General features: G+C 42.8%; 1 protein-coding gene across 2 annotated transcripts in view; it reads left to right on the top strand.

The window, feature by feature from the left end:
- Window positions 1–17,349: 17,349 nt before the first annotated feature.
- Window positions 17,350–18,872, top strand: part of CPPED1 (calcineurin like phosphoesterase domain containing 1) — a 118,642-nt gene continuing 117,119 nt past the window's right edge. The window contains exon 1 of one of the 2 annotated variants that reach the window (XM_006146541.3): window positions 17,350–17,542. In XM_006146541.3, the coding sequence (XP_006146603.1) occupies window positions 17,473–17,542 (70 nt within the window). In that variant the 5' untranslated portion in view covers window positions 17,350–17,472. Of the gene's footprint in view, window positions 17,543–17,673; window positions 17,782–18,872 lie in introns of those variants that run through there. The other variant, XM_006146542.3, reaches the window with a different exon arrangement.

The following is an 18,872-nucleotide window of genomic DNA, read 5'->3' as shown; positions in this document are numbered from 1 at the left end:
ACAGTCATAAGTTTTACTTTCTAAAGTTACCTCTACAGAGAATCCTTACAACTGGTAAATTCATCTATCTTGAATAGATCTTCCATCTTCCCACTTGGAATATTAAATTTAAAAGGAAAACACATTTGGACAAACACTGAAGTCCATATTAGAGTAACCAGGTTAATTTTTCTGAGAAGCCATGAGGTTAATTTGCCTGGGAGGCAGTAGAGCATAATGGTTAACAATAAGGAGCTTCAGAGTTTGACAGGTCTAGCTTTAAATTCAATTCTGCTATTTAACTGCAGCAGCAGGTGACTATACGGTTCCCAATGATCCGTGCCTCCTGGTCTTTGGGTCCTTGTGCATCCCCTCCCCTGAGTGTGGACTGGCCTGGTGACTTGCCTCTGTTGGATAGAATATGGCAGAAGTAATGGGATGTCGTTTCTGTGAATGGGCCACACAACATTTAGTATGTCTTGCTAGAAGATTCTCTTCCTTGCTGGCTTTGATGAAGCAAGTTTCCATATTATTAGCTACCATGTTGGAAAGGGCCATGTGCCAAGGAATGGCCTATGGCAGCAGTTAGCAGGGAACAGAGACCCTCAGTCAACAACCTTGAGGAACAGAGTGCAATGAGCCTGGAAGTACACCCTTCCCCACTTGGGACTTCAGATGAAGCCCAGAACTAACTGACACCTCTCCTAGAGCCTCCTGAGACCCCATGAGCAGAATACCTGACTAAACTGTGCCCAAATTCCTGACCCACAGAGACTATAAGACAATAAATGTTCATTGCTTCAAGCTGTACTTGTGGTGATTTGGTAAGAGGAAATAGATAACTGATACAGTAGCTATGCTGCTTTGGACAAGCAGCTTAACCCCTCGGGCCCAAGTTCCTTATCTGTAAAATGACAATGCCTATACCTAGTTCTTAGAGTGGAGGGATTATTCAATAAGCCAAATGTTAACACTGTAGTTGAAACATGAAGGCTTACTTTCAAACTTTTATTTCATTGATTAACATTCTGTATTCACAATGGGTACCAATCTCAGGAGGTACAGGAGTTTAAAATATATTCACTATATTTTTTTTAATTGTGATTCAGGAATTCTATGTGACAGTTAACAAAAGAGGGCAGTATAGGTTTCAATTGCATGTCTCTTATCCAGTGATGGTTGGGGGAGGCAGCTGGGTATCTAAATGCCAGAGGAAAGGAGATCCCAAAGGGAGGCAATTGGAAACCAAAGTCCCACAGAGAAGTCTAACAGAAAGAGGACTGCCTACATACCCAGTAGGAGTAAAGTAGTTTATCTATGACTCGTAAGTTCGCTTGGCAAGTATGAGGGAAACTGGGGAGTCCAATACGCTATGGGTGGGAATGACAGAATTCCGACAAAGCCTATCACCAACTCCCTCAGGGAGGAGGAGGAAGACTGATTTTCAGATTCCTCATTTAGGAGAATGAACTAGGTGAGCAAGGCCCAGACCCTTCTGTGTTTTCTCTCCCTGGGGCAGCCTGGTTCTAGCGATTTGCTTCCTGAAATCACGTGTGTTTAGAGAGACAGGTGGCTGGGGGAGGCCTGCTGTTGGCTGGCTATGCAATGACTGGGTAAGCGAGTATGTCTAATTCAGAGGTTGACAGCGTTAGCAAGCTAACTGGGTTTACCCACAATAGCTGTACCCTCCAAACTTGCTTTTATCAGTAATACGAGACATTTACTTCTTGTTTAGTTAATAAAGCCCACTTACCCAATTCATATGCTTACCTCTCAAAATGGGGAACCATAGTGTCATTTCTTGGAGCCTCTAAATCACACAAACACACACACACACACACACACACACACACACACACATTTCAATAGGTTTAAAAGTTGGGATATATATGTGATGGGTTTTCAAAAATGTCATAAAGATATGTATTGTGAAAAAAATGATGCATGTATTTTTGCACCAAAATACACTCATACTTTTTTTTTAAAGTCTCACATATTTATTACTGAACCAACCTACCAATGCAGAACTTAGAAACAAAGTGAAGCATCATTTTTTCCCAATAAAACACCCCCAAGTGTCCAGGTAGTGCTGACCATTTTCAGCTTGATGTGGCAAGACCATAGTGACCTCGGTACAGCATAAATATGTGGCCCATATCCTGTCCAGTTCCTCATAGACCCAGCCTGGTTATTCTCCAGTGTCTCCTGTTGGAGTTGCATCTGATTTTATTACCAGTTTCCATTCTAATCCACTAGGGAATAGGGCGATTTTGCTTCTGTTTTTTGACCCAAAACCACTTGATTCTAAAGCCTTACGAGAAGACATGGAGAAGAACCAAGTGGACCGCACACACTATGATGGCGGAAAAAGGAAGAGAAGGCACACTCATATTTTAATTTCAATTTCCCATGAACATTTTGAAGTCCTTTCATATCTTCCAAATAGTTTACTGTGGTTAATGTCTGGGAAAGATTGGATACAAGATACCTTCATTTTTCTCTTAATTGCTTTGCTATTTTATAAAGACCATAACTTCATAAGGTGAATGGATTTCCCCATTTAAAAAATGTCCCTTTGGGCCATGCCCTGGTGGGTAAGGCACCTGGTCACATGGTTGACTGTACAGTTTGAGTTCCAGACCCAGTGGCTTGGAAAAACACATTGGTGTATGTGCACGCATGCCCAAAATCCCAAAAGGAAGGGGAGATGGAGGAAAATGGATTACGAAGTGATCATTCCCCTTGGAGGCTACTTTCTCAATCCCACCCCCATCCCTTGGATCCCTCCTACGTATACACACACACACACACCAGCACATGTGCCCTCTGGCAAATTAAAAACAAAAAATTCATTAAACTTCTCCATTTGCCTTTCCTATAATGCTAGGACACCCAGGTGACAGACAAAACATGAATACACACACACACACACATTTCAATAGGTATTTAAAAGTTGGGATATATATGTGATGGGTTTTCAAAAATGTCATAAAGATATGTATTGTGAAAAAAATGATGCATGTATTTTTGCACCAAAATACACTCATACTTTTTTTTTAAAGTCTCACATATTTATTACTGAACCAACCTACCAATGCAGAACTTAGAAACAAAGTGAAGCATCATTTTTTCCCAATAAAACACCCCCAAGTGTCCAGGTAGTGCTGACCATTTTCAGCTTGATGTGGCAAGACCATAGTGACCTCGGTACAGCATAAATATGTGGCCCATATCCTGTCCAGTTCCTCATAGACCCAGCCTGGTTATTCTCCAGTGTCTCCTGTTGGAGTTGCATCTGATTTTATTACCAGTTTCCATTCTAATCCACTAGGGAATAGGGCGATTTTGCTTCTGTTTTTTGACCCAAAACCACTTGATTCTAAAGCCTTACGAGAAGACATGGAGAAGAACCAAGTGGACCGCACACACTATGATGGCGGAAAAAGGAAGAGAAGGCACACTCATATTTTAATTTCAATTTCCCATGAACATTTTGAAGTCCTTTCATATCTTCCAAATAGTTTACTGTGGTTAATGTCTGGGAAAGATTGGATACAAGATACCTTCATTTTTCTCTTAATTGCTTTGCTATTTTATAAAGACCATAACTTCATAAGGTGAATGGATTTCCCCATTTAAAAAATGTCCCTTTGGGCCATGCCCTGGTGGGTAAGGCACCTGGTCACATGGTTGACTGTACAGTTTGAGTTCCAGACCCAGTGGCTTGGAAAAACACATTGGTGTATGTGCACGCATGCCCAAAATCCCAAAAGGAAGGGGAGATGGAGGAAAATGGATTACGAAGTGATCATTCCCCTTGGAGGCTACTTTCTCAATCCCACCCCCATCCCTTGGATCCCTCCTACGTATACACACACACACACACCAGCACATGTGCCCTCTGGCAAATTAAAAACAAAAAATTCATTAAACTTCTCCATTTGCCTTTCCTATAATGCTAGGACACCCAGGTGACAGACAAAACATGAATAGAACACCAGAAAAGGCGGAAAAATTGAAGTGAATTTGTTACTTTTATATCAAAAGTATAAACATATCAAAAGTATAAACATATCAAAAGTATAAACATATAAGAATGAATGATACGGAAAAAAGTAGAATTTAATTGTTGGGTTTTTTTTCAATCCAACTTTGAAATTATTGTTTTCAGATATCAAGGAGCATGATGATTTCAATTGTTAGGCCTCTCAAAGTTCATGCAGCTTTTAACAGGAATTTGAGCTATCCAGGATATATTGTTTACAAAGAACAACTTTCTCTAATGAATCACTAAGGGACAAACTAGGAAAATCAATATCTTTGTCCTCTTGTTTTTGAATTTCTCTTGCACTAATAGTCCATGTTGAGAAATGTGTGGCTAATGCCATACCGTGTTGTGCTGCAGCTGTGCTCTGCATATTGTCATTTTAGATGATTTCATTGTCTACCTGATAGGTATTGGTGAGAAGGGAATTTGGAGGGTCAGGTAGAAGTAGATTTCATGATTCTTTCCTCCCCTTCATGAGATGGTTTGGTACAGTAACACTTTCCTGAAGTGAGGTACGACCTGGTTTTCTTTAGTTTATTGCTGGGGGCAAGTGTGCTCACTAAAGAGAGACAGAGAGAGAAAGGGACAAAGCACCTCCCATGGGGCCTGGTTATGCTGCAATTCCGTCTCCTCCATTTCTTCATTCTTCGTGTTGGGATTCGGGGCATTCATGCACACATACACAGTGTATTTTTCAAGCCACCGGGGCCAGAATTCAAGCTGTGATCGGCCATGTGGGACCCAGCTTCTTTAACCATTAGTCTATAGAGCTGGCCCTTGTCTAGTTTTCTATCACTATTGCAACAAATTATCCCAAATTTCATGGCTTAAAACATGCAAATTAGGGAACCAGCAGTTAGCGTAACGGCGATGTCGCTGGACTCCCACGTAGTCGACCGTGGTTCGCGTCCCAGACCCGGTGGCTTAAAACTCACGCCAGGCACGTGTGTGTGCGTGCTCAAGATCCCAAGAGGAGAATGGAGGAGAAGGGATTGCGGCGTGACCATCCCCCCCGGGGGATGATTTCTTGCTTTCTGTCTCTATGTCTCTCTCTGTCTGTCTGGCGAGTGCACACGCCCTATAGCAAAAACCTCTCCCCCCACCCCCCAAAAAATGCAAATTTATTATCTTATAATTGTGGAAACCATGCAAATTTATTATCTTATAATTGTGGAAGTCACAGTGTGAAAAAAAGAAAAAAAGAAAAAAGAAAAAGTAAAAGGGTCTTTTGGGCTAAAATGAAATCAGCAGAACTGTGTTCCTTCAGGAAGCTCTTCAGAGGAATTAGTTCCTAGCCTTTTCCAGCTTCAAGGTCACCTGCATTCTCTGATTTTGTCCCCTCCCTCTGCCTTCAGTATTCTCTCTGAATCTCTGACCTGTGCTTCCACACCATAGTCACCTTCTCTTTCTGTACTTGATCTTATAAAGATTCTTGTGATTAAACTGGACCCACTTTGGATCAACTACGATGATCTCCCCTCTCAAGATCCTTAACTCATTCACATCTCCAAAATTTCTTTTACTATGTAAGGTAACATAGGTACCATTTCTGGGGATTAGGACATGAGTGTGTTTGAAGGGCTTTTATTCAGTCCAGCACAGGTACACATCCTAATTTCAGGGGATATGCACTCCAACATCAAAGAACACAAAATCACACAGAATGTGATTCCATTTCAGTCACACTGATGACATCAAGGGGACAGTCTCAGCTGGTGTTGGCATGCCTTGGGCACATTTCTAACCCTCGCTAATCTCCCCCCTTTATCCAACAGCAGGCCTCAGACTCAAGAGCTTTTAACCAAGGATTGCCTTGATCATGTTTTCATCATAACATTTTTTTTAAGTTGCCTTCTATTATAAGAGTGGATATGTTTTACATTTGCAGTGGTGACTATAAAGTTCCTTTTAAACTTAAGTTTAGGAATTGACTCTACTTAAAAGATTCTAAATCAGGAACTCATCCAAGTGGGATGCAGACATGACAAAAGTGAGGAAAACTGTTTCTGCTGAGGTTTAACAAACATGGGCATAGCATAGGAACTCTAAACAGATGGCTCCACCACGAAGGTGCCAGTAGGAGGGCACCACTGTGCGATGACTGAGACCACATGGGAGGCCCGAGTTTAGTTCCCAGCCCAACCTAAAACAGGTCATTCATTGTAGCATGTGCCTATAGTCCTAGCTAGCTGGAAAGCTGGGACAAAGGAATCTCAACATGGCAAGACTCTTGTCAAAAATACATATCTCTCTGCAATGGTATTACAATGGCATCACATAAAAAGGCCCCAGGTTAGCATCCCAGGACCTCCGTGAACACCCCAGGTGCATGTGCATATGCCTGTAACCTGGCCTGGCTATAACTGGGGGTGGATTGTGGTGTGAAGACCCTGTTGGAGGTGCTTTTCTTTCTATCTATCCTCTCTCTCTCTCTCTCTCTCTCTCTCTCTCTCTCTCAAATAAATAAATAAATAAATATCTAAGCAGAACCACACATTCCCTCCTCTGGTGGTGTATTGAGTCTCATTCTAAGTCTGCTTCTTGCTCTTGTAAAATGTGTACAATAAATAGATGAAGACAACATACGTAACCCATGGGGGACATAACAAACCCTATTAAGTGGTCACTGTACTATAATTATCTACAAGTATCAATAGACCAATCTCCTTAACAAGATGTCTGTAATTGCTCTTAGTTTTCTTTGTCAGCCATGAGCATGACTTCCCACACGATTTATAGACTTGATAGACTAACTTCTCTTGGTGAAGTCTCATTGTCCTGAATGCATCCCTTGCTACCCTCCATAAGAAACTGATGTCGTTATTTAAAATTGAATTTATTTAAAATATGCTCCATATGGCAGACCTCCTGTGTAACCCTTCTCCTAATCTGCTCTGCATCATGGGATCATGATTCCTTCAGGCTGCAGTCCAAGCCTTCCATATCAGCTACCTGAGTGTAGCCAATGGTGGCACCCTTAGGAGACTGGGAGACAAGAAAGTGGTATTTCTCCCCCTTCTCTGCCTTGAGAAATGTCTCTAGCAGGGACTACGTCTCCGCTGTGGCTGTAGCTCCCAACTAGACAGGCCAATCACAGGACCACTTCTATCAAATGGCCCCTGCCTCTGGTTCTGATAACAACTCCTCCTTTGACCACAGCATAGGGATGGAAATGGTGTCCTGCTGTTACTAATCTCTGCCTCACTGACCCGTGGTTAGCTTCTCAGCTAGTCAATTCCTCCCCTGTATAGTCAATACCCTCCATTAAATTCCTTCTATTGAAAAAACTAGGTGAGCATTGCTTCCTGGGTACACCCTCCCTGACAAAATGATAGAAGAGAAGAACTATTGGCACAAAACAAGTCACACAAACACTCCAATGACACAAAGATCTTCTGAGATGGGACACATCATCAATTGTCAATCAAAAGGGAAATAAAATGCTGGAGTCCTTAGAAATTACCCACAGTACAGTCAGAAAACTCAACTTCATAGCCAATAACTCAGTTATCCTTCATCAACAATGTGCACCAATCACCTCCTTGCTTTCTTTCACCCCCTCCCCACCCCTCTGATGGTCCATGCTTTCCCCTTGATCATCCCTTGCTTAAAATAGAGTGGCTAGGACCAGCAGATGGCATAATGGTCAATCACTGGACTTCCACGTGATCAACTACAGTACGAGTCCCAGATCTAGCAGCTTGAAACTTACTCTGGGTGCATGCATGCCCAAAATCCCAAAGGGAGAATGGAGGAGAAGGGATTACAGCATGGCCAATCCCCCTGAGGGATGATTTCTCACTTTTTCTCTCTCTGTTTCTCTTTCTGTCTCTCGAGTGAGCACACATACCCTATAGCAAAAATCTCTCTTAAGAAAAACAAACAGGGCCCAGCAGTTAGCGTAATGGCTATGTCTCTGGACTCCCACGTAGTCGACTGCGGTTCGCATCCCAGACCCAGTGGCTTAAAACTCACACTGGGCGCGTGTGCGTGCATGCCCAAAATCCCGAGAGGAAAATGGAGGAGAAGGGATTGCGGAGTGACCATCCCCCCTGGGGGGTGACTTCTCGCTTTCTGTCTCTATGTCTCTCTCTGTCTGTCTGGCGAACACACGCGCCCTATAGCAAAAACCTCTCCAAAAAAAAGAAAAAGAAAACAAACAAACAAAACGAGTGACTCATTCTACTAGCTCTAGATTTCTAAGCATTGATGAGAAAATTCTTATTTTGTATGTCTTTGGACAAGTTATCTAAACTCTCTGAGTTTCAGTTCCCTGATTGTGAAAAGGGATAATTTAGAGTATCTCCCTGTGTTCCTGTGAGAACAAAATGCGTAGATACAGATGCTCAATATTTTAGCTATTGCTAAAGTTACTGCACTGTCCTCAGATTTCCTGAAATCTCTTTGGTGCCTTCTTGAGACCTCCTTTCCCTTTCCCTGCACTCTTTCTACCCATCTAAACTCTCCTTTTCTATCTCTTTTATTACCTTTCATCCTCCTCATATCCTTAACCTTAAGTACTCTTAACTACAAGTGAATATCCTTTGCCTTGGTTCTCTGCTTTCTTTTCCTGCACTTATACCATGAAGTAGCTCAAGGGTTTAACTATCACCTTTATTCACGTAACTCCCAAATCTGTACTGCTAACTCTGACTTCTCACTGATTGAAAAGATTGGAAGAAATATCACTTGGACTTGTATTTCCAATTATATGGAGGTAAATCAGATTTACTGGGCCAGAAGGAAGATTAAAGAAATCCTGATCCAGGGATCTCCAACTCAATTGCCTAGGGAGGCCAGAAAGGCAACCTCAATATGTGGAGCACGCTGGGTGCAGATGGCAAGTGCCAACTCATACTTGGCCTCAGTATCCAGGAGACAATAAGGCTTGGTGGCGGCTGGGGGTTAAACTGGGAACCACGTGTTGCTACCTAGAGGAGGCAGCTGATGCTCAGCTTCGGCCAGCAGCTAGAGGCACAAATCTGGGCTTTTGTATAAAATCTCCCAATTTTGAAATGTTGGTAGCTAATTAAAATGTAAAACCTTGTGTACAATAAACAATCCACATCTGCCACCAGTTTGCCTACTCTGGTCTAATGTGGTGGCCTCAATTTCTGAAGATCAAGAGTCTAGGGTTCACTGTCAACATTTGGCACAGCCAGAACCAGAATCTAGGTTTTCTCACTCCAAATTCCCTCAAATTCCACCTATTCAAAAAAATTTTCTTTTCTGTTATTTCTTTTAACTCCAAACTGGCTCTTCTAACTAACCCATTTCTAATAATCATTTTTTTCTTTTTGTGTCTTGTGTTAGGCACATAAGCCTTTGATTCCTGTCTTATCTTAGAATCCCTGAATTCACTTTGTTACTAGGCCTTCTTTTTTTTTTTTTTTCCTTTGGAGAGATTTTGCTATAGGGTACGTGCACTCGCCAGAAAGACAGAGAGAGACAGAGAGACAGAAAGCGAGAAATCACCCCCCAGGGGTGGTGGTCACGCCACAATCCCTTCTCCTCCATTCTCCCCTCGGGATCTTGGGCATGCATGCACACGCGCCCGGCGTGAATTTAAGCCACCGGGTCCGGGACTCGAACCGTGGTCAACTACATGGGAATCCAGCCACTTAGCCATTACACTAACTGCTGGTCCCAGGCCCTCTTTTTGATATCATCCTTTCTCTTCATTTTTCTTCTCCATTCTGATGGACAGGACCTTACATCTAGCCAATCAGGTGTTTTTGTTTTGTTTTGTTTTGTTTAGGTTTTTACCACAGTTGCCAGAGAAACACAGAGAGAGACAGTAAGAGGGAAAGTTAAAAATCACCCTCCAGGAACATGGCCATGCCATAATCCCTGCCCCATTCTCCTCCAGGGGTTTTGGGCATGCACATACGTGCACCCAGCGTGATTTTCAAGCCACCAAGTTCAAGAAGCAAACTGTGGTCGGCCATGTGAGAGTCCAGCACCTTAATGACTACACTACTACACCACCTGCTGGTTCCATCCAATCCAGGTTTTAATCACTCTCATGTTCAATTTCCTTCAACTGGAATTGTGATCTGTCTATTTTAAAAACAGCTTCTCTGCCTGGCAGTCAACATTCTTCCCAATCTGGCCCCACTTACCCAGTCTACCTCCCGCTTCTTGCCACCAATGTACAGTGGTCTCCCACTCTCCTCAGGGGGTATAGAAATCACCCCTTGGGGAAATGGGCACACCATATCCAAGGCTCTCTGTGGATGCATGAAACTGCAGATAGTACTGAGCCATATATAGATATATATGCAACACATACTTGACCTCAGTATGGTAAGAAATTACCCCTTGGGGGAATGACCACACCACATTCAAGGCTCTCTTTGGATGTATAAAACTGTAGCTAGTACTGAGCCATATAAGATATATATTTTTCTGTATATATGCTATATTTTTTCTTGTACTGATACACCCATGATATATTGAGTTGTAAGGAAAGTCATGGCACATTTTAGTATAGGAAAACATTTAAAAATACATCATGACTTTCCAGATGACCTAATATATGGCATAGATATGTTTTTTTGTATATGTGTTTTTTTCCTGTACATACATGCCCAGGTTTAATTTATAAGTTAGAAACAATAATAGCAATAATTACTGTTAAAACAGAACAATAAAAACAATAATTAATAGCAATAATTACTGCTAAAATAGAGCAATTAAAACAATAAGAGTACGAAAAATTATGTGATGGTGGGTTCTCTCTCAAACTATCTTTTTTTTTTTTTTTTTGTCAGAGGGCACATGCACTCACTAGGGACAGAGGAAAAAAAAAAGGAAAGTAAGAAAGCCTCCCCTCCATGGGGGATCGTTATACTACAGTCCATTCTCCTCCATTCTCCCTCCTTTCAGGATTTTGGGCACACAAGTACATGCATCAGTGAGTTTTTCACACCACTGGGTCTGAGACTTGAACCGCGCAGTTGGCCATGTGGGATCCAGTCACCTTAACTGCTATGCCACTGGCTGGCCCCTCAAAACATTTTCTTCAGGGCTTATTTATTTATTTATTCCATGAGCAAGAGACATCAAGATAGCATTCCTGTCTCTCCCCACTACAAGAGTCTTCATGCCTTGATTCTCTCTGAGCTTCAGCTAGCCCTGTATCCTGGCTATGTCGGTGCCCAGTACGCTCAGGAAGGTCTATAGACACGACCCCAGAACCTTCCCATGTGAGTCGGCCTCGCAGAACACTAATTTTACTTCAAGACCAGCAACCGAGCCCATCTCTCTCAAAATATCCTATTGTACTGTACCTACCTGTTTTTAGACCATGTTAACTGAGGGTAACTCAAACTAGAGGTAAGGGGAGGAACTACTATATTCCCTTCTCTTCCCTTCCATCTTCACACAGTCTGCTACCCACACTCGGCTCTAGGGGGCACTCAAGACCCTCCTCCCTTCCAGTTGACTTGTCTATCAAAGATAACAATTGGAGCACATCAAAAGGGTGACATTTTTAATACTTAATAAGAAATAAATTCTGATTCCTGCTCTTCTTGAAAGCACCTTAGATAGTTTCACCTACATTTAATACTAACAATAATAACAGGCACTACTTGAGAGCTGACCACATGCAAGTCAAGTGTATTTCCTGTGTCTTTTTTCCATTTATTTTTCCCTAAAAATCCAAAGATATACTGTATTTTGAGGATGAGGACACCATGACTTAGAAAGGCTGGACTTTCCAAGGTCACAGGTCAAGTAGTAGTGAGGCTCAGATGCTACCTCACTCTGCCTCCAAAGCTCTCGATCTGCACAGAATCCTGTCCCACAGCCCCGCTGTAAATTCTGGTGTCTGCACTTACGTCTAACTTCCCTGCAAGCTTTATTCTGCTTAGGTTTTCTCACCTGTCAAATGGCAACAATAAAAACCTGTGTTAGTTTCCTAGAGCTACCGTAACAAAGTACCACAAGCTGGGTGACTTCAAATAGCTGAGATAGACTCTGACCTGAAGGCCAGGAGTCCAACATCAAGGTGTGGGCAGGACCCTGCTCCTCTGCAAGTTCTAGAAAGGCTCCTCTCTTGCCTCTTCTTAGCTTCTGTGTTTTCCAGCAATTTTCAGCATTCCTTGGCTTGTAGTCGCATCACTTGAATCTCTGTGTGTCTTCAAGTGGCTTCTGCTATGTGTCCTCTCTTCTTACAAGGACACCAGTTATTGTGTTAGGGGTCTGCTATAATGCAGTAGGACCTCGTATTAACTTGCTCACATCTGCAAAGACTCTATATCCATAGAAGATCATATTCGTAGGTTTTAGGTGGACATGAGGTTCTTTTTTTTTTCCTTTCTTTTTTTAGGATGAGACCCTACTCAACCTAGTGTATGACCTTTCAAGATTGTGGTATAACTTGGGACCAGCAGTTAGAATAATGGCTATGTCGCTGGACTCCCATGAGTCGACCGCGGTTCACGTCCCGGACCCGGTGGCTTAAAACTGACATGTGCGTGCGTGCCCAAGATCCTGAGAGGAGAATGGAGGAGAAGGGATTGCAGCATGGCCATTCCCCCTGGGGGGTGATGTCTTGCTTTCTGTCTCTCTGTCTCTCTCTGTCTGTCTGGCGAGCACACGCGCCCTATAGCAAAAACCTCTCCAAAAAAAAAAAGAGTAAGATTGTTATATAACTTAGAATGTATTTTTCTATATTTTTTTCCTTTTCCTTTTTATTGCTATGAGGCATGGGCGAGAGAGAGAGGAAGCACCTCTCAATGGAATGTGATTACATCACAACCCTTTATCCTCCATTTCTACATCCCATCAGGATTCTGAGCACACACACATACACCCAGCATGTTTTTCTTGCTACCAGGGCTGGGATTTGAATTGAGGTTGTTCATGTAGCATCTAGCTCCCCACGCACAGCACTTAACCACCACATTACAGAGTTGTCCCAGAGACCCCATATCCCAGTGCCCAGTGACTCAGCAAATGTTACCTCACATGTCTCATCACACCTGCGGCAATAGGTTGACATGTTCACTTGCCATTCACCCAGAGTGTAGACAAGCAGTTCTCTATTCCAGCTGCGTACCAGAGTTACTGAAGACAGTGTAAAGATCAAAGCTGAGGTCTCTCTCAAGACTCATCCAATCAGAAACTTCAGGTGAAGGCTGGGAATGGATGTGCTTTAAAAGCTCCCCGGGTGTTTCTAAAATGCAGTCATAGCTGAAAACCACTAATTGTGACTAATGCGGTCTGAGTCCCAGGAGAAAAAAATCCAGAATTGTGCTGCTGGAGTGCCTCTGGACACACACCTGATTTATCTAGGACATTAGTTCAACAATAAATCATACTGGTGCTTTGGGGAGATAAAAACCAGTAAGACTTGTCAGATTCAGACTCGTGTGTGCATATGTGTATTTGTGTGTGTGTGGCTGTTTTTACTCGTAGAAAACATTGCATTGTTGTTAGCGAACACAGGATTTGCTTTCAATCAAGCAGTACCCAGTAGGGGAGAGAAGGAAAAATAAAATGAAAGCAGAGGAAAGGCTGAGTGTGTCAACAGTGTTTTCTGACAAAACCAGCGGCTTTCATTTTGTTCTGAGCCCTCAGTGGAAGACGTGTCATCCAGAAAGCCAGGAACCAACTGTAGTTACCTTGTATGGACACATGACAAATTAAATGGCAATGCAAGCAGCAGGTGTTGAAGTATGCAGAATTTTGTTGTTACTCATTGCAAACTGATCCAATACCAAGCTACATGGAGAAACTAAATGGAATTTGAAATCTGCCTCTAGGATTCTCAACATTGGTAAATTCAATTTTGAAGCAAATTCAACTTTGATTAAGGACTATTTATTAAGGGCTTTGTATTGATTAAGAGTCTCCTATGTGTCAAGGCTTATTCTGGACATCTGGCTTATTTCAAGGAATATATAAGCCTTAGGGAGCTTATATCTCTGCAGAGTTTAAATTGTACTTTCAATGTCTATTTGAGTTGAGAGGAATGGAGCAGTAAGGAGAACCCTATTCTTGTTGAAAAAGTGAAGAGAAAGACCTTTCTTTTCACAACCCAAAGTGAGTAATTGCAAAATATTTAAATGCTTCAGGTGGCTGGGTTCACTATTCAGATGAAAAACATGAAGATTAGGAAGAACACATAAGCCCTTGCTGTCATGCAAGAAGGTAAAATTTACAAGGGGTGTTAAGTAATGTACAGAAAATAGAAAAGAAAATAGATGCAGGAACAGAAACCTAAGTGGGTAAATTAATTCAAGTTTCTGGATGAAAAAATAATTGGAACAACTAGTATTAACTGTTTCACAGGCCAAAAATTGTATTAGACTAGTTGGGATATTTTTGGCTATTTATACTCTTCATACCAGTGAGGTGCCATTGGACAGAGCAGAAGAAATAAACAGGTTTCATTGGCTACAGTTGGTCATTGACGTTCTGAATCAGCACTATCCAGTAAAAATCTCTGCATCAATGGGAATGTTCCGTATCTACGTCATCCAATATGGTAGCCACTAGCCTAGAGTTGCTAGATAAAATACTGATGCCGGGTTAAATTGGAATTCCAGGTAAACAAAAAATGTTTTTTTAATGTAAAAATGTCATATATCCTTGCTCTGAAATTCAAATTTAACTGGGTGTCCTGTATTTTTTGCCCTAATTCTGTCTACATGCACTTGTGGCTATTGAGTACTTACAAGAGATGGAAAGAGGAATTCAAGCTTAGCAGTTTTGGTAACTTAGTGGGATGACCTTCTAAGACTCCATGATCCCATCTTTAAATTGAAGTGAAACTTAATTTTGTTTTGGGGATAAAATCACAGAATGGTTTAAAAAGGGAGGAGGGGGTCTTCAAAGAAGTCTCCAAAGGTTCATGGAAAATGTATACTATTAAAAAAAAAAACTATGAATGTATTTCAAACCAAATTTTGCATCAAAACAAACTCATATTTTAATTCAATTTTTCTGCAAACTTTCTAAAGTCCTCACATAGAAAGAGATTTATTTTAAGGAATTAGCTCATCCAGTTATTGTTATGATTTGGATAATGGTTTCTTCCCTAAAAGTTCATGTTTTGAAATTTGGTCTTAGTGGGTGATGACTGGGTCTTTCCCAGAAATTTATGTGTTAGACCAAAATCTTAAAACAAGGATGTAAAGTGAAAACTTAATCCTTTAATGATGTCCTGGGGCCGGGGGTGGGGTGGGGGGCTTTGGGTGTGATCAAGTCATCATGGCAAGCCTCCAGGACTGAATTCTTGTATATAGGTAAAGGGCACTTAGCTCTGCTCTGTCAGTAATACTTCCTTCTGCCATTTTTTTGTGATACCTTTGGACTTTCCAGCCAGCAGAGTCATGCATTTTGTAAGTAAACCTCTATCTTCTTTATAAATTACTTGGTCTCAAAGTATTCCTGTTAGTGAAAGAAAGACTAATATGGTTATGGAGGCTAGGGAGTCTAAAATCTGTGAGGTGGGGAGGCAGGTTAGAGACCCAGGAAAGAATGCTGATGCTGCAGTTCAAGTACGAAGACTGTCTGCTGGCTGGATCCCCTCTTGCTCAGGGAAAGTCAATGTTTTGTTCATCTAGTCCTTTGACTGATTGGACAAGACCCTTTCACATTACACAGGGCAATCTACATCATTCAAAGTTCAAATGTAAACGTAAATCTCATTCAAAAAACATCTTCACAGAAACATCCAGAATAAGGGTTGACTAATATCTGGCCAGTGTGGCCCAGCCAAGTTGACACATCAAATTAACTGCCATATAGTTTAACTAGGTATGACTATACCCATTAAAGCAAAGCCCAAGCACTTTTCTCCAAATGAGGCCTAAGGATCTTCTGCCAAGACTATTGGCTCAAATTGGTAAGCCAACCTGGTTCACGGTCTAACAACTTTGGCCATCTGGCTTCACAGACACAGACAGATGAGGAAAAAATGGAAGGAAGCAGACAGTGAAGATTTGCTAGAGGCAGATGCCAGAAAGTATGACGAGTGACAGTTCACAGCCTGATGGCAAGGGGGAGACAGAAGATCTATAAAAAGTAGATAGAAGAACTATGAAAGTTCAACAGCCTAGGGCCTTCGAGTGTTAGGACAAACTGTTGTGCCTGTTTCATGGAGCAAGACTATACAACAGCCCAGTACTGATGTTAGTAATATACCCAAGTATCTAAATAACAGCTCATTTGGGTTAGAGTTTTTATAAAAATAGCTGGTGCCAGGGGTAAGATGGAAAAAAAGGGGTGGTTTTTGAAAAGGTGGGGAGAATGCTTGGTAGTCACTGTCTGGATGTCATCCCTTCCACCCCATACTCACTCCTGCACGTGAATAAAATGGATTCTCTATCATTTGTTTTTTAAAATTGGCCATTCCTCCTTTCTCAGGGGGACGTGGTCTCCAGATTTCAATTTTAGAGAACTATGCTGCCCCCCTCAGGGATGCGGCTTGGGTGAGGTTGATACTATTACCTCTTTTGTAGGAGTGGCCCTGTGGCTTCTGCTCATCTAGATGCTCTCAGTTTTCTGAACTTGGTTCAGAGCAAATCATGCATCTAAACTGGCAGTGGTGATCCAAGAGGATGTTTGCTGAGGGCCACCTTCCTTTCCCGGCTGGGTGGTGTCCTAGGACTGTATCCAAGGTTAGAGGTTGTCCTGGCCATACTGGCCACCCAAATAGTCTGAGGTCAGTGCTTCAGAAATGGACAGCTAGTTCCGAGAATTTCTCAAACTTGGCAAGTCATAAGAGCCCCCCTCCCTCTCTTGGAGATTTGGATTCAATAGGTCCATCTTTGAATTTTTTTTTTTTTTAAGTTTACCTATTTGTCCCACAAGTGAGAGAGAAGCCCTTGACTGTAAGGATCTTGGCGCTGTGATCCACCTCAACCCTGGGATTATTGGCATTGCCCATGAAGGTGGCATGACTGGCAATGACTGGGAATGTCAGAGATCATAGTGGACGCCCTGGAGAACTAGCCTTGAAGGCCAGGCCTTTTTGACCTTATGATAAGGTTGCCAGATAAAAATCAGGGTACGAAGTTAAACTGGGATTTCAGAAAAGTGACAAAAAATACTTTGGCTTAAATATTTCCCCAGTACTGCATGGGATATACTGAATCAAAAATTCGTCTTTCTATCTGAAATTCCAAGTTAACTGGAGGCCAGTACTTCCACTTGTTAATTCTGGCAACCCTGCCTTTACAGATGACCTGCCGCAATTCCTGAACCCAAAGGCAGCTGGACTTCCACTCACCAGGCGCCCGGGTAGATCACAGAGGGGTCGCTCGCTCCTCCGCCCGGTCCAGGCAGCACTAGCGGCGCGCCGAGAGGCCGAGTCCTGCTCGGAGCAGAGGGCGCCGTCAGAACCCGGCAGGCCGGGCGGTTGGGCGGTGTAGATCTGAGGGGCTTTTTCCCGCTCAGTGTGCTCAGGAAAAGCCAGGAACTTACTCGCCATGTCAACTGAGAAGGCTGGGGATATTTTCCACAGAGCCCGGGGCAGGACCCTGGACGCATTTTCCGCAGGTACCGCCGGCCCTTCGCCTCGGGGGAAGACTCAAGGGCTGCGGAACCTCCCGCCAGGGGAACCTTTGGTCTGGATCCCCGCTTCCACGCGGACATAATAGGGCGCTGCGCCTTGGGCTATGGGACCGCTATAGCGGCCGCACAGCCCGCGCTTAGAGCTTCCAGCGACTCTATTGAGAGGAGAGTTCAATCGTGGGGTTAAGAGCCTCGCTGGCCTTGACCTCACGTCCTCGCGAGAAGTAAGAGGAAAGCAGCAAAGCCTAGTGAATAATAGCCCGGACTCTGCAGCTAGGCCTGGTTTCCTGGCCCTGCCTGGCGTCTTTCCTTAGCCGGAGCTAGCCTTAGCTTCCTCATATGTAGAATGGGAATGACAGTTAAGGTTATGGGTAGTCCTGGATAAGCGCTCGGTGCCTGAGAAGCTGTTATTAGACTCGTTCGCCCCAATGTATTTTATACTCCATAATTACTATTATTGACTATAGCGTGAATCATTCACCGACGTTCACAGTGCCCTTCAGAACAATGGAGAGGGAAGACAGCCTAGAGTCGCGGTAGACTTAAGTGTTTGGACTTTGGATTTATGTTTTCTGCCTCTCTGTGAAAATGGGTTTGATAATACTTGCCTCATAAGGTTGGAAGCGTTAACAGTTTAAAATACTTCTGTAACCTAGTGTCAGACACATGCTAGGTACTAAGTGAATGCTAGGCCTTGAGCGGGAGCCATAAGTCAGGAGGGAGCTCTGTTCCTCCACCTTGGTTTGACTCTGGTTTTTTTGCTGCCTGGAGTCGATTTCTCTCGCAGTCACCAGCTTTATAACCACAGGAAAGTCACCCCAGATTTCCTGTGTGATCTAGCTTGTGTCCTCCATTCTTGCTCCAAGCTGCCATGCTCTCCCTTGCTCAGTTCTCCTGTCGCAATGACTGATTTTCTTGCATTGCATTTCAAAGGGCCAAGGCCTTTCCCTCCTAAGGCTTTGGTACCTGCTTCTCTCTAGTATCATTTCTGCTTGTAGTGTCTCCTTCTCACTCTTCATAGGACAATTTAAAGTTCAGTCACTTAGGCTTTCCTTGGCTATCTTAACTAAAGTAGGTTTGTCCTGTGATTCTCTGCTAGAACCTTGTTCTTTCCTTCTTTGCAACTCTTGCGGGAGTGGCAAGGTTTTGGAAGAACATTTGTTGCCAGAAATATAGCTGTGGTGAATTTGGGAAAATACAGTCTGCTGTAGTGCTATTCTCACATATTTTAATACAACTTGCCTTTTTCACCCAACATGAAGTTTTTGAGGTTTACATGTGTCGATGAAAGTAGTTGTGCTTCACTCGTATTCCT

The sequence above is a fragment of the Tupaia chinensis genome, unplaced genomic scaffold (assembly GCF_000334495.1).
Source record: "Tupaia chinensis unplaced genomic scaffold, TupChi_1.0 Scaffold000182_1, whole genome shotgun sequence".
In the NCBI taxonomy this organism is placed as follows: Eukaryota; Metazoa; Chordata; class Mammalia; order Scandentia; family Tupaiidae; genus Tupaia; species Tupaia belangeri.
Note: the sequence above shows the minus strand (reverse complement) of the source record. Positions and strands in the feature narration are given on the sequence as shown.